Below are 15,547 nucleotides of genomic sequence, written 5' to 3'. Positions count from 1 at the left end.
GCTGACCTGCTGGAAAGCAGCTCTGCAGAGAAGGGAGAAGGACCTGGGAGTGCTGGTGGATGACAAGTTGACCACGAGCCAGCAGCGTGCTCTTGTGGCCAGGAAGGCCAATGGTATCGTGGGGTGCATTAGCGTTTCCAGTAGGTCAAGGGAGGTGATCCTGCCCCTCTACTCAGCCCTGGTGAGACCTCATCTGGAGTATTGTGTCCAGTCCTGGGCTCCCCACTACAAGAGAGGCATTGAGGTACTGGCGAGAGGGCTACGAAGACGATCAGAGGACTGGAGCATCTGCCCTACGAGGAATGGCTGCAAGAGCTGGGCCTGTTTAGCCTGGAGAAGAGAAGACTGAAGGGGGGATCTTACCAATGTGTATAAGTACCTTAAGGGGGAGTTTCAAGTGGATGGGGCTAAACTCTTTTCAGTTGTCCCATGTAAAAGCACAAGAGGCAACAGGCACAAACTGAACCGCAGGAAGTTCCGCCTGAATGTGAGAAGGAATTTCTTTCTTGTGAGAGTGACAGAGCACTGGAAGAGGTTGCCCAGAGAGGTTGTGGAGTCTGCTTTTCTGGAGATATTCAAAACTTGCCTGGATGCAACCCTGCCTAACAAGCTCTAGGCAACCCTTCTTGAGCCGGGAGGTTGGACTAGAGGATCTCCAGGGGTCCTTTCCAGCCTCAACCATTCTGTAATTCTGTGATTCTGTGGTTAGTGGAAAAACAGGGACAACTTCTTAGAAAAAGTAGTTTCCCTGTATCCTCAGAGGGTTTATTTACAATTTCTATTTTCCATAGGGGAAAATGGGGGGGAAACAGGACTTCAAATGATCACAGTAATGTTTCTAAAGTGCTTCTTTTATCCATTTTATATTTATAAGCAGATATAGACAGAGCTTTCATAATCAATTGTAACAAAGGTCTGTGCTGTAATCCTTATTTTCACATGTGAAAATTGAGGCATGGTGAGATGCAGTGATGTGCTAAAGGTCAGCTGAGAAGATTTCTTTCAACTTCGAATTTGATTCCAGGTGCTCTGGGCTCGGAGCTCTGCCTGCTGTGTCATGTTGTTTTCTGCAAGTACTGAGTGGAGTGACGTGAGGTTGAAAGAAAAATTTTTCCATTGCTAATAGCTATTTTACTTGTGACACTAAAAAAGATACTCAAGAAAGTTAGATAATAACAAGGGATGACAGTGTAAAAAAGGTTGGGTTTGCTTTTGCTGAGTCATTTTTAAATGCTCATATTTTGTGCACTGGAGATGGGGGAGGATATCTATTTAAACCCAGACATTCATAACAAATTGTTCCTAGACCTCATTTATGAGGCTACAGATTAAGAAATTTGTATCCCAGGTGGACTTTGCTTGATTCAAGCTTCTATTCTCCATAGACTGAAATAACTCCAAGGTCATAGCAATTAATATAAACACAACATGAATAATAAAACTAAAGAGAGGTCTTGTCTGTGGTCTGGAAGCTACAGGAACAAATCATCCTCAGTACTTCATTAAAGGAACAAGTACTAAAAAACACTCCTGATATTTGTTTAAAGGTGAATTTTAGCTGTGGTCATACGCTCTGGAGGAACAGCCAAAAGTATCGCAATTCCTAAAAGTGCTACGCTGACCTGTCTATGCTGGCTGTAGACCCTGAATGTGTGAGTTTTATGGAAGAAGTCACATCCAAGATGAGAAGTTATTTTGTATTCTGGTCAGTCCTCAGCCTTCTCAGTTTGAACAGATGGGATGTGAAAGGGCATCATGTAGCTAAGATAAACATGTCTTTTGTTTTTTTTTTTTTTTCTTAAGAACTTGAAGGCATTAAGATAGTTGAAAGAAAGGACCAGAGGTTTAAGATATCTCATTTATAGCAATGAGGTTGAGAACGACAGAAGGAATCTAACACAAGGAGAGGACTCTGCTGCTTGAAATTACAGATGACATAAAACAGGGAGAGTGTAGACGTTAAATCTCTTTGCAGCTCCCATTGCAATGGTGAGGGATGATTGTGGTGGCCAAGGCAACAGGAGCCACATTAAGCTAGTTTGCTGTGCACAGTATGTACAGCATAGGCTGTATTATCTTCTCTGTCTGCCCTGCTCTGCTCTTCACAAGTATTTTTTTATGGCTTTGGCAATGCCAAGTTCAAGTTAGTTCCCCAGTCATTACTGTACTGCCGTGACTTCTTTTTCTACAGAGTAGTCAAAGCAGTGTATACTGAAAACTGTATTTTCATGTCAGCTTAAAAATAAAAACACACACACTTTTATTTTGCTTTGATTTGCATAGGGGAAATGAAAATCAACAAGAAAAGTATTTCTACAAGTCAAAATATTTCACATTGTTTTATTTTTCAAAAATGTTTTTTTCCCCTTAATTCTTTTCAAAATGTACCTGTGATTTACCAAGGAAAAACCAGCATACATTAAGTATTTTAACTGAAAAAAAAAAGTTATCACTTAAAAATGCCCAGTGTATTGACTTTTTACCAGTGCTAAATGTTGCCAGGAATTCACAGATAGAAAGCTATGTAAGACATGAAATGCTGAATTAAACCCGGGTGGGTATTCTCACTGTTTAGTTTGACAACTAGGTTTTGGCTTTAGTTTCCTTTTAAAGTCATCAGACAGAGGCCTACCAAGAATGACTCAGAGTCTAACTGACATTTTACGTCCTATGCATAGGAAGTACTTTGTCTCTCTTCAGTAATATAGAGGAAGTTGGCTACTGAAGTGTCAAAATCAGATGACTGAAGCTGCAGGATTGTAAAGCTCAGTTTCCTCCACTCCTTTTCCAACCCTGCTTTTTCTGTCATTTTATCTATTCACTGCAGATTTAATGTGCTACAGAAAACAATCCCTGCAAATTACACTGAAGGTCAGTGACAGAGTTCATTCTCTCAGGGTTGATGGATCTGCAGGTCCTTCTTTTCTTACTTTTCCTGGTAATGTACACTGTCACACTTTAGAATGATTATATTAATCAGTGTGGATCTTCATCTTCACGCTCTCATGTACTATTTCCTCAGCCACTTGGCTTTTGTTGACATTTACTATTCCTCTGTCATCATCCCCCAAATGCTAGTATATATCTTGGAAAAGGAGAAAAACACTGGTTTCTCAGGGTGTGCTGCTCAGCTGTGCTTTGCTGTTATCTTTGCGATCACTGAGTGTCTTTTGCTGGCTATCATGCCATATGACAGGTATGTGGCCATCTGTAAGCCGTGTCATTATTTGTGGGAAGACACGTGCATGGCCAGTAGTTGGTTCCCATCAGCAATTGGCATCCAGTGACACATGCCACTTTCATCTTTCTGTTGAGCGAATATTATCAATCATTACTTCTGTGATATTCCCCCACTCTTAGTTCTTTCCTGCTCTGACACCGACACCTATGAGGTCATCATCTTTGCTTTTGTCAGCATCAATTGACTCAGCACATTTAAAATTATCTTTGTCTTCTATAATTATATCTTTCCCAGTATTCTGAGGATCTGATCTCCAGAGAGCCAGAGAAAAGCCTTCTCCATCTGTGCCCCCCATCTATTAGTTGTCACCATGTTTTACGGGGCAATTTTGTTCATGTACCTCTGCCCCAGCTCCACCTATGCATTGGCCAAGGACAAAGTGGCCATTCTGTTTTACATAGTTATGATTCCTATGCTAAATCCCTTTATCTACAACCTGAGGAAGAGTGAGGTAAAGGTTGCCATGAAAAGAGCGGTTCAGAGAATGCAATAAATGCAATATATTAATGAAGAAAATTGGTGACCAGGAAAGCATTTTCCTACTGCCATTATAGAACTCCCAGTTGCAAAGAAATCTGTACGACAGTGTACTGAAAGTCATATGCAGGCTATATTGGATGAATAATTTCAGCTGAAAAATTATGAAAACACTTTGACATTTATTAAATACAAGTTTTGCTTGGAAATTCTGGAAATAACTATAACTTTTGTTTTAAAATGACATGCTTGGTATTAAAAGTGTCCTAATTAAAGTGATCAAGTATAAAAAAGGAGGAAAATACTTTAAAATAAGATTAAATAATAAAAGTAAGTTAGAGTAATATTTTTATAACTGATGAGAACACACGCACAGTTGGTAGAGAAATGTTACTAAAATGAATATCATCCTCTCCTCTTGCAAAGATAAGGAAGTAATTGTTAGCTTTGCTTATTGTGCTAAGAAAGTAAGCCATTTTGGAGGTTGATAGTAAAGCAAAATGTTGGTTAGTCGTCTAGTTCCTGTGTGAGTATTTACTTTGGAGTATCTCTTATCGAAAATAATGCTTATAAAGGATACAAAATATCACTTGAGTTTAAGAGAATGTAGCCTGGAGACCCTCTGTGTCTCAACATGAAGGAGACATGCAGATGGCTGTGCTGGTGAAGGTTCCACTCTTATCAGGTTGAGCCCCTTGATGGGTTTCTTGAAGAGGCAAGATGATGAATCCCCTGTGTGACTTCAAGGTAGGAAAGGGAGGGTTGGATACCAGCATAGAAAGACACTCAAGGCATGTGAGGGGAAGCTGCTGGACGGATGGGTCAGATATAGGCAGGACTCACTTTGCGTATCATAAGGGCCCCTTTTATCTGATAGAGCTGTTTTCTTATCTTGACTCACAAGGCTGTGGTCAAAGACACAGACTATTATTACTTGTGAGAGGTTCACAGAGACTTTACATGATGTTCGATGTTATGATGTTAAGCTATGTAAGAAAGATCTTGCTGTATTTGGTCTAGCTTTTCAATCACACAGAATCACAGAATGGTTGAGGTTGGAAGGACCTTGGGAGATCATTGATTCCAATTCCCCTGCTCAAGAAAGGTCACCTAGAGCATGTTAGACAGGGTTGCAGCCAGGCAGGTTTTGAACATCTCCAGAGAAGCAGACTCCACAACCTCTCTGGGCAACCTCTTCCAGTGCTCTGTCACTCTCACAAGAAAAAAGTTCTTCCTCATGTTCAGGCAGTAGTTCCTGTGATTCAGTTTGTGCCCGTTCTCTTGTGTTCTGTCAATTGGTACCACTGAAAAAGAGTTTGACTCCATCCAATGTGGCCCCCGAAACAAGTCTGCACGCATGCGCAGTATCATAGCCCGGTTATGCAGCCGGGGCGGAGTTGGGCTAGACTCCCTGCACTTGCTGGCCCCAGGTGCCGGGACTCCCGCCYACCGCAAGTAATCATAAATGCCAGAGTTTTCCGAAGGAGGGGGAGGCTGCTGCACAACAGAGGACCACGTTGCCTCCTCGGGGACGCCCGAAAAGATTGTGCCTGCCGACTCTCCCTCTCGCCATGCAGATGATCGGGACAAGCATTGAGGTGGTCCTTCTCAAGATTACCATTGGGTCGGTCTGTTTGTAAGTATCTACGAATAAACTGCTTGCTACTGAAGAGTGTTTGTGCGTGTGTGTGTGTGTGAGTTTGTGCCGGCTGGCCAAACCGGATGTTTGGCCCCGGGAATCTAACTAGAACAACAGGCTGGAGAATTGGGTGGAGAGGAATTTCATGAAGTTCAAAAAGGCCAAGTGCAGGGTCCTGAACCTAGGGAGGAATAACTCCATGCACCAGTAGAGGGTGGGTGCTGACCTGCTGGAAAGCAGCTCTGCAGAGAAGGACGTGGGAGTGCTGGTGGATGACAAGCTGACCATGAGTCAGCAGTGTGCTCTTGTGGCCAGGAAGGCCAATGGTATCGTGGGGTGCATTAGTGTTGCCAGCAGGTCGAGGGAGGTGATCCTGCCCCTCTACTCAGTCCTGGTGAGGCCTCATCTGGAGTCCTGCGTCCAGTTCTGGGCTCCCCAGTACAGGAGAGGCATGGAGCTACTGGAGAGAGTCCAGCACAGGGCTATGAAGATGATCAGAGGACTGGAGCATCTGTCTTATGAGGAACAGCTGCGAGAGCTGGGCCTGTTTAGCCTGGAGAAGAGAAGACTGAAGGGGGGATCTTCTCAATGTGTGTAAGTATCTGAAGGAATGGTGTCAAGGGGATGAGCCAAACTCTTTTCAGTTGTCCCATGTAAAAGGGCAAGAGGCAATGGGCAGAAATTGAAGCACAGGAAGTTCTGCCTGAACGTGAGGAGGAATTTCTTCCCTGTGAGAGTGACAGAGCACTGGAAGAGGTTGCCCAGAGAGGTTGTAGAGTCTGCTTTTCTGGAGATATTCAAAACCTGCCTGGCTGCAACCCTGTCTAATATGCTTTAGGTGATTCTTCTTGAGCMGGGAGGTTGAACTAGGTGATCTCCAGAGGTCCCTTCTAACCTTACTGATTTTGTGATTCTATGATGTACTGGTATAAGAGGCTGTGTAAGATGACTGCCCAGGTTAGCAGAGAGAAAGCCATTACAATATATGAAGCCTCAAAAGTAAATCAGTTCACTCCAAAGTAGGCACCAGYGAGTGCCTACTGAATTGCCCCCTCAACTACACTTCTTACATTAATTACATCTCTGTTGATTTTAATGAGAGCTATACACTTAGCTCTTCTGTAGAAGCTTATATTTGCATGCCTATATTGAGATATCTGAGTCTCTAAATCTTGCCTTAATAGTCAGATGAGCTGAATTCCACCCTAGATTTCCCCTGTCCGGTCTTGGCACAAGTACTCTGCTATAAGAGAAGTTTAGGGTTGCTCAGAGATACAGCTTTTGGATTTATGGAACAGTAATGTGATGTGTCTTACGCACAGACACAATTTTACTGGCTTCCAAACACATCAGAAAAAATGCACCTACCATTGCTTGAAATCAATCGTTCTCTAAGAATACCCTTTCCCTCTATTGAGTGTAGATTGATAACTAGCTTAGACTAGATGCCTAATTTTTATATGGTTCAAATTCAGTGAAATTAATCCCTTCCAGACAGAAGAACAGGGGAGTCTATGTATATTTTAATTAGAATTTTGATTTTAAACAAAAGTTCACAAAAATATGACTAAGCTAGGGAGCTAATAGATAACTCTTTACCCATGTTATGCAGTTTAACCATTAGATGGAGACAAATCATTGAGATCTTATGCAGACAGATTTGGCAGTCAGGACTTTAGCAAATATTAAAGTTGTGGGAGAAATGAGCTTACAGTTGAATCCTGATAATGTTATTGCCCATATTGGGAAGCCTATTCATGTTGCAAGTAGGATTTAGCACTATATTAATGGCCTTCAGAAATAGCATTAATCAGTTTGCAGTTGAAAGGAATATTAGAAACATTTCTAGCAGTGTGTAAAATACCTATACAGCAAATTGTGTCATTCATTAAGACGGTTGCACACTGAGACGATGGTAGCATTTCAGCTGTTTATTCTACTCTCTTTCCCTTGAGAACATCAGGGTCTCCTGTGTCCACAGCATAAGCATAAAATATCTGGCAGCTCCCAGCAGCAGTATTTTACAAATCTTGGAAAAAAAATATTTCTTTCCCTGGTAGGTGAGTTTTATGATGAATTCAATTCCCTCACATTTTACCTCGGTCATGTAACAACAGTTTCAAATCAATTGCCTTGTTAGAAGGCTTAATTTTAGGTGCACTGAAGAAAAAGTTTTATTCTTCAGGGTAAAACAAAAGAAAAAATATGAAAATGTCTTTGAAAATGAAAGTGGAGCTTAATTTTTAAAGGTGCCTAAAATATTGATCTGGAGATATAAATCTGTTCCAGTTGTATGTCAGAAGACTGTTAGAAGGTGTTAAGGTTCCCTTGCCTTCTTGTGTGAGGGTGGTCAACAAACTGCAAATAGAAAGAAATAATATGGTCTAAGTAACCACAAGATATTTCTTTTATGGCAGAAACAGCCTTTTTCTCTTCTACCAGTATTTTCTAGAATTATCTAAGCTCAGTCATAGTTTGAAAATAAATTGCAGTGTTATTCTGTCTCCATGTCATTCAGCTCGCTTAACTTTAACTAAAATTCCAGGAATGGCTGCTTGTTATCTAGTATAAAAAACATAAATTAGAGATATAAGTCATGAGCTTAGTCAATCTAGGTGCCTAGATGGTGAAGGAAGAGGCACATCCAGGAAATGATGCATCCTGCCTATCGCTCTTTAACGATTACAGATGGACTTGAGACAACTCAGACATTAGGCAGCTAAATGTAGGAACAAATCCTTCCAGCTGCATAATCTGGGAATACAGCATTCAAAAATATCTAGCATTCAAAACTGACTTTCTGGGGAAGGTATTTAGGGGAATGTATTCTTGGGAATGTATTAGAAAATACAATTTAAATTTAATTTATAGGTTCAATCAAAAGAAATATGTGAGGATTTTTTTTAAAAAAATTGTTCCAGTATTCAAAATAATTCTTACTGTTTTCATAACTAATTTGCAACTTAAAAACTGATCTGTCTCAGAAAAGAACTTCCCCTCTCCCAATATTTTGGAAAGAATTAAAAACTAAAAGAGAAAAAGAATGAGGAGCAATATGTAATAGTAAATCAAAAAAGCCATTCTAACTCCAAGTTCTGCCTGACCTTCATACCTTATGCTTCAGTCAGGTGAATATCTAGCAGTTATTATTTGTTAAGTAATATGTTTTCCCTGAGTTATGCATCATATAAAACACTCTCAGGTAACCATGTTATAGTCTGTGCTTTGAAATGAAAGTATCACTTAAGAACCTATTTCATATGCACATCGTTGAATGTATCTGCTTTATAAGGAATAATTCCTCATACGGAATTCTCTTTACTAATCTCTCTTTGAATGTCCTCCTAAAGTTATATGGATGGTTACACTCTAAGTCACTGCTTTCCCCTCTGGATATTATTTCATATAATCATGCTATCATTAATTCTCTTGAGCAGGGAAGGACGAAGTATGTTTATTCATTGCTTAATTATTAAGACTGACTGATCCCTCCAGCACCGCCTACCTAAAGGGTAAAAATGAAGCAAGGAAATGTYTGAAGAAAATCGTACTGCAGTGACTGAGTTCATTCTCCTGGGTTTCATCAACCATCTGGAGCTGGAGTTACCTTTGTTTGTGCTCTTTCTATTCGTCTATGTTACCACTTTGGTGGGGAACATTGGCATCATTGTGCTTATTAAGTTCAATGCCTGCTTTCATACCCCCATGTACTATTTCCTGAGCAATTTATCTTTCTTGGACCTTAGCTATTCATCTACTATTTGCCCGAAGATGCTGGTGAATCTATTAGCACAGCAGAAGACCATTTCTTTAACTGGCTGTGCAACACAGATGTTTCTCTTCGCTGCCTTTGCTGATGCTGAGTGTCTCCTTTTGGCTGTGATGGCCTATGACCGCTATGTGGCCATATGCCATCCTCTTCTCTATGCAGTCGTCATGTCTCGCAGGGCCTGTGCCTTCATGGTAGCTGGGGCTTATCTCAGTGGGGGTCTGACCTCACTGATACATGTGTATTTTACATTCACGCTGTCATTCTGTGGACCCAGCACCATTGATCATTTCTTCTGTGACATTCTCCCAGTGTTGAAGCTCTCCTGCTCCAACACACATGTGAACGAGGTCCTTCTCTTTGCCCTATGTGGCTTCATACAAACCAGCACCTTGCTGATCATCATTGCCTCCTACATCTGTGTCCTTTGCACCATCCTCCGAATCCATGCAGTGGAGAGCAGACACAAAGCCTTCTCCACCTGTACTTCCCACCTGATGGCTGTTGGGTTATTCTATGGCTCCCTCCTCTTCACATATTTACGGCCCCACTCCAGCTACTCGCTAGACACAGACAAAGTGATTGCTGTATTTTACACCGTTGTATTTCCAATGCTGAACCCTCTCATCTACAGCCTGAGGAACAAGGAAGTAAGGGAAGCCCTAAGAAGGTCAACAGAGAGAAAAGTGTTTTCTCAGTCATTTACTTAGCAGGAAAAAGGAGAATGCAGAGACTATAGGGTAGCTGTGATGCAGCATGCCACAAAAACACATGCAAAGCTCCATCTCACTAAATGCAGGTATCTGTTACTCACGTTTCCATCTAAACAAATTTCCCTAGGTTCGCATTGTAGTTAGTGGGGGGAAAAAACAGTTTAGGGGATTATTCATCTCAGCCTAAAGCAGAAACCTGAAATAAGTCAGATGAACTGTATCCTGAAATAACATATTTCTCTGCATGCCTACAAAATGAATCTATTCCAGATATAGACATCTACATTTTTGATGCTTACCTTTAGTGAGATTGTGCTCAACCAATGTCTTCTAAAGAGTCCTATTTATATGTCTACTGTATAAGAGTGCATTGTATTTTTTTAAAAACAATTAAACCTTGTATACTGGAGAAATATTCAGTTGATTTAACAGACAGCTCTGTCATATATTTTCAGAGTTATTTCATAACACTGATTCAGAAGCTTAAGTGAGATCCCCCTTTTTATTTGATTATGCTACATTATTGATTACACACTGTAATGGATGTATGTAGGAATTAACCCTTCAACAAGTGGTGATGACAGTTGATGGGAAGGATCCTATTATGGGACTTGAGGCTAACCCACTTTGAAGGTCTTCTGGAGAAGATCTGTGTATATTTTTGATTACACATGTCTAACTTCTGAGTAAAGAGAAGACAAACTTTCAGGGCATTTAACTTCCTTCTTTGATGGCGTGAATGCCATTATTTTTTTCCTCTGCTTTTTGAAGCGTCAAGCATGTTTCTCTTAGCTTGCGATGAAGAATGAGATAAAACTTAGAATTTCAAGGTCTCTGGCATTTAAAGTGTTTTATCTGTGGTTTATGTTAATGCTAAATGAAAACACTTCACGTTGAAAAGATGGTTGTTCACTATCATTACTTGCAAGTTCTCAAAGGAATCAACAGAGGTACTTAGGACTCTATCAGGCTTCAAAGTCAATGATTGGATAGTTGAGGCATCTTGCCCTGTTCTACAAATGGGATCAACACCAGCCTCTGTACCAAGGAAGTGAAGATGATGAAAGGAGACATATATTAAAACAAAGTCTGTAACCATGACAGTGATGCTACCTAACTTTAGTTATCAACTTGAAATTTGTCTCACTTAAATTTAATAGAAAGTTTTCACTGGCAAGTATGAAATCTAAAAAGCAAACTTCTACACCTTAGCTTATCTCCCAGGAGTCCCCTTAGAGTCAAGGGAGAAAAAATAAATATTTTTAGGGGCATGATTGATTTGTAACTTATATGGACATGTAATACACTAAACAAATCACATTTTAGAAGTGCCTATTTTTCTCTCCATTGTATAGAAAGTCAAGGTAGGGATCACTAATTCAAATGCAGATGTGTACATTGTAGACCTATAGCAAAACAAACCCTACTCAAGACATTTAGAATTAGGTATCCACTCTGAAAAAGTGTCATAGTCTCTCTACAGTCAGTGCAGAGTTACAGGTTTTTGAGAAACTTTAGATGAATCATCTGTAAAAATGGTCATTGTCAGTGAGGTGACTTGAATGACTAGTCTATACTGTCTGGCTAGTCAGTGGGAAGCTGGCATCCAAGATTCTTGTACACCAATGGAAAAGCGCATCCAAGTGTGATTTGGGCAGTGAGAAGATTTGGGTATTCTCAAGCATTCTCTGGAGGCATTTCTCCCTCTACATATTTACAGAACAGGAAGGGTCAGATCCTAAATAAACCACACAAATTACTTCTGAGGCTCTGCCTGTCTCTTTTTCTCTCTACATATGTATGTCTCTCTTGCCTCAAAGGAGGAGAGATCATAGTGGAAATCCTGGCCCTGCTTATGTAAAGTTTAAGTCTATTCCTCATTTCAGTGGGACCATTTCAGTGGGACCAAATCTTTGAATTTGAAGCAGAGGCTCTATGCTATTTCTTGTTCTCATGCAGAGACCTTGATAAATGACTGAAAAGAATGTGTTTCTTGATGGTGAAATGTCCCAGGCAAAGGACAATAACTTCACACAGATTTGTGCGGACTGAAGGAGGAGTGGCAGATTACTATATATGTTGCTTGTCTCAGTTATTTAAATATTCTGAATTACATGTTGGCTACTCACTACTGATTTCATATGTCCCAGATTTATAGGACCTGGACAGCACAATGCTACTACCTCTCTTTTACGAATACAGAACTGATAGGAAAAGAAGGCTGAATTCAAACTCCCTCAAATATTTATGTAGGTTATTTCTACAGACGTGCCTGAATCTCACTGAAATTAGTGACTTTTGAAACCAATAGGATTTGCAGTGGCATAGGGTGTAGATCTCACTCAACTTAGACATAGAAGACCAATTTTGAGCCCACCTAAGAAATTGTTGCAAAGACTAATTTCATTCCATCTTAAAATAGGAACCAAAGAGAGGCTTGGGTATACAGACCTTTGTGGTTATGCCTTGCTTTTTCAAAGATGACATTTTCTAATTGGTTTAAGTGATTAAGACTGAAAATGCCCCAACAGGTTATCTTCATTTAATCTAATCCTATTTCCACAGGTAGCAATCATTTGTGACACCCATTACGCCAACAAAACATCTCAAGCAGGCAACATAAGGCATCAGAGACATCGCATATCTTTTCAAGATGACAGGATGTGATTAGCTCCTGTCCCTCAGAAGATGTGAAGCACAGTATAATTGCCTTTTCTTTTGTGTATAGGCTGTTAAATATGTAATTGCTTCAGATTTTCTTTTGTGTATTAACACACAGGTCCATCTAAATGTATATATTTTGGAATTAAGAATAAAAAATGAAGGGAGACAGTTGAGATATAAGTAAGATGGATAACTTGTTTTATTTGTTCTAGTAGACACTAGATTTACACTTTGCTAAAAAAAGAAAATATTCACTGAATGTTGCATGTTGATTATTTGATTCTGCAAAATTATACTGGTGTCTGAATTAAGCATGAGTTAAAAAGGGATGTCTGCATTAAGGAGGATAAAATAACATAGAGGAGAAGAAAAGGGATTTGTCTGATTCTGCTCTTTACATGGTTTTTCTTGTATAATTGTGAACTTTCTGTGCTTTCTTAACTGCTAGGTTGAACTGTTTGGTTGCTTTTCATATGCAACTACTATGAACAAGCACAGGACAAGCACCATCAGTGAAAATCATGCCAGTAGTCTCATTTGGGTTGATTCTAACCCACAGGACTCTAGAAGCATTTCAAACCTTTTTCTCTTCTCATGAAATATAACATAAATCTGTTTCTTCTTAAAAGAAGAAAGGATGCCCTGAGCCATGTATAAGCCAAAGCTTTACACTCAGGAGAAACAAATTGAAAATACTTTCTTAGAGCTTTGGCCTCTGACAATAATTCTTACTTAAGCTATTGCATATCCCTGTATCAGTTTTGACCATCTAGTTACCTCCAAACTAGATTAATACCAGAGTCTTATTTAAGGCTGCCTTGGAGATCAACCAGCAAAGTTAGTGAAATGAATATTCTTCAGCATCACAACATACTTGCGTCTAGACACAATTCAAGGCATTCTTTCCATTGTAAAATTTCAAGTTGTCTGTATTCTTAAGCGGGTAGAAGAGTATGCATCCTCCTCTCTATTAGAGTATCATGTATGACTTCTCTATTACCAGGTCACTGCTTTGTCCAGTGTGAGTCTTGGTGGTTTCTTGTTGATTGTCAGTGGATTCTTGTTGATGAGTCACTTTCCTGTTTAATGCAATACAGACTGAATTCGCCTCTGCCGTTTGTCCCTGGTACGAAGAGAATTAGAAGATATCAAGACTGTAAACAATTTTTTCTCGGTACAGCCCTGCAAAGGAGAGATGTGCTGTAAACCACTATAAACACAGCTAATACATAAATGGAGATGAGAAACAGAGATCACATGCTGGAGATACAGAGAAAAACAATCAAAGAAAGATAACAGACCCACATAAATGTCATATTAATTTGTTTCTGCTATAATTACACTGCTCTTGCAATGCTAGAATATTCCTCAGACAAGCAATCTCACTCTAAGATGAGGATCTTAGAATCTCAATCAAGGAGGAGGAACGAATCAACCTCTGCAGAGGGTCAACTCCTTTTTTACAGGGGAAGCCTAAATGGTAAATTTAGGCTTAGAAAACTAACACTCAGATTCCTAAACTAGTCTTCCATGGGCCAAAAGAGCACTAGATGCTTATGTTTAGGAAACAGTCAGGCACTTTGGGGGTCACTTAGCTCACAGAATACACACTAATAGAATTTGACATAGAGGTGTCTATATGCAATGTATAGGATCTCATTCTGCTCACTGGAGACCTAGTCAACATAATGCCTGTAGACTAGCCAACCCTTCACCTGCCCAAATATAAGTGAGCTGTATGGCTCTCCAAGTGACATTGACTGCATTGAGTAGTTCTAGCCTATGGAAGGAGATTTCTGGATCACCTGACAATAAAATAATGGAAGCAGTTATAAACATAATTTGCTTTTCTCTTAGGGCAATTCAACTGAGGGCAATTATTCTACGCCGAAAGCATGGTTTTAAATAGCAATCTTAATTTGTATTAACAAATTATTATGGATATCTGTAAAGGCAAAAATATATGTGGGTATGAGTTTATTTCCATCACACACTTTTTTTTCATCTCATGGATGAAAGATGTGGATTTTTTGAAGGCACAATTCCCCTCTTCCAGTAGGAAAGTTTCCTAGCAGTAAGTGTAAATTACTGTTGGCCATGGAGTTACCAAATTTGGAGTTTCCTGATATTCCTTTGTCCTGGACTGTCCTGAACAGGAGTAAGAGTTTTTGTAAGTCTTTGGGAAATTGAATTAGCACCACATTTTAACTCCATGCATCATTTCTCTCTCCCTCACTGACTGTCTCTGCATCTCAAAACCGCTTTCTCTGTCTGAGTCCCTCCACAATCACTTTAAAATTCTGATACCAAACTTTTCTGAAAGCAATCAATTTACTTCTTTTCCTATAAACTAGGATTTAAATAAAATGTTCCATAGGGAACATTTTCAAAACTCTGCTTTTCAATGTCCATGTAATTAAAATGTATGGCTAGAAGAGGTTAAACCATGCCCATATGCAACACAAACACTGATACTTTTCATATGTGCAGATAAAACATATAGGATCTACATGTTATTACTAATAGTGCTAGTTACAGTTGTATAGATCATGTCATAAATGTTTATGTCAAATAATTTTTCCTAGCCCTGAATCTTAACTCTATGGATGTAAGCACTCATTGTCTCTTTAGGCACAGAACACAAGATTCGTTTCTCCTAGCATTATAAGGAGCTAATGGGTTAAATTAATTTTTTAGTTTATTTAATTTATTTAGTTTATTTAGTTTAATTAATTTTTTAACAGCCTAGACAGTTTCTCTTCACCTTGGTCTCCTCCAACCCATTGCTACAGTGCTACTCCATGAGAAGAAATGGTCATCATCAAGTTGTTTTATGTCATCTATCTTAGGCATTTATCTTAGGATGGAATGAACCTCTGTTTCTTGACCTAGAAAAGTGCTAAGACTAGGAGCTTTCCTTTGAGACAGGTGCAGTCAGGAGAAAGGCTTTTCTCCCATATGTAAATAGCTCTCCAAACTGGAATTGCTTAGAACAGTGTCAATTCTGAAATAAATTCTTAAGAAGTAAAACATAAGCAATGTGA

The 15,547-nt window shown here is 39.5% G+C and overlaps 1 protein-coding gene and 1 pseudogene across 1 annotated transcript; both read left to right on the top strand.

Moving 5' to 3' along the window:
- Window positions 1-2,902: 2,902 nt before the first annotated feature.
- On the top strand, window positions 2,903-3,734 carry LOC146594499 (olfactory receptor 5AR1-like; annotated as a pseudogene).
- Window positions 3,735-8,888: 5,154 nt separating this feature from the next.
- LOC146594498 (olfactory receptor 5AS1-like) lies at window positions 8,889-9,836 on the top strand. Its single transcript, XM_085307399.1, has one exon. It carries the CDS (start codon window positions 8,889-8,891, stop codon window positions 9,834-9,836), a length of 948 nt encoding a protein of 315 aa, XP_085163525.1.
- Window positions 9,837-15,547: the final 5,711 nt, after the last annotated feature.

This window comes from Rhea americana, unplaced genomic scaffold (assembly GCF_003343005.1).
Source record: "Rhea americana isolate MKP2758 unplaced genomic scaffold, rheAme1 scaffold_257, whole genome shotgun sequence".
In the NCBI taxonomy this organism is placed as follows: domain Eukaryota; kingdom Metazoa; phylum Chordata; class Aves; order Rheiformes; family Rheidae; genus Rhea; species Rhea americana.
Note: the sequence above shows the minus strand (reverse complement) of the source record. Positions and strands in the feature narration are given on the sequence as shown.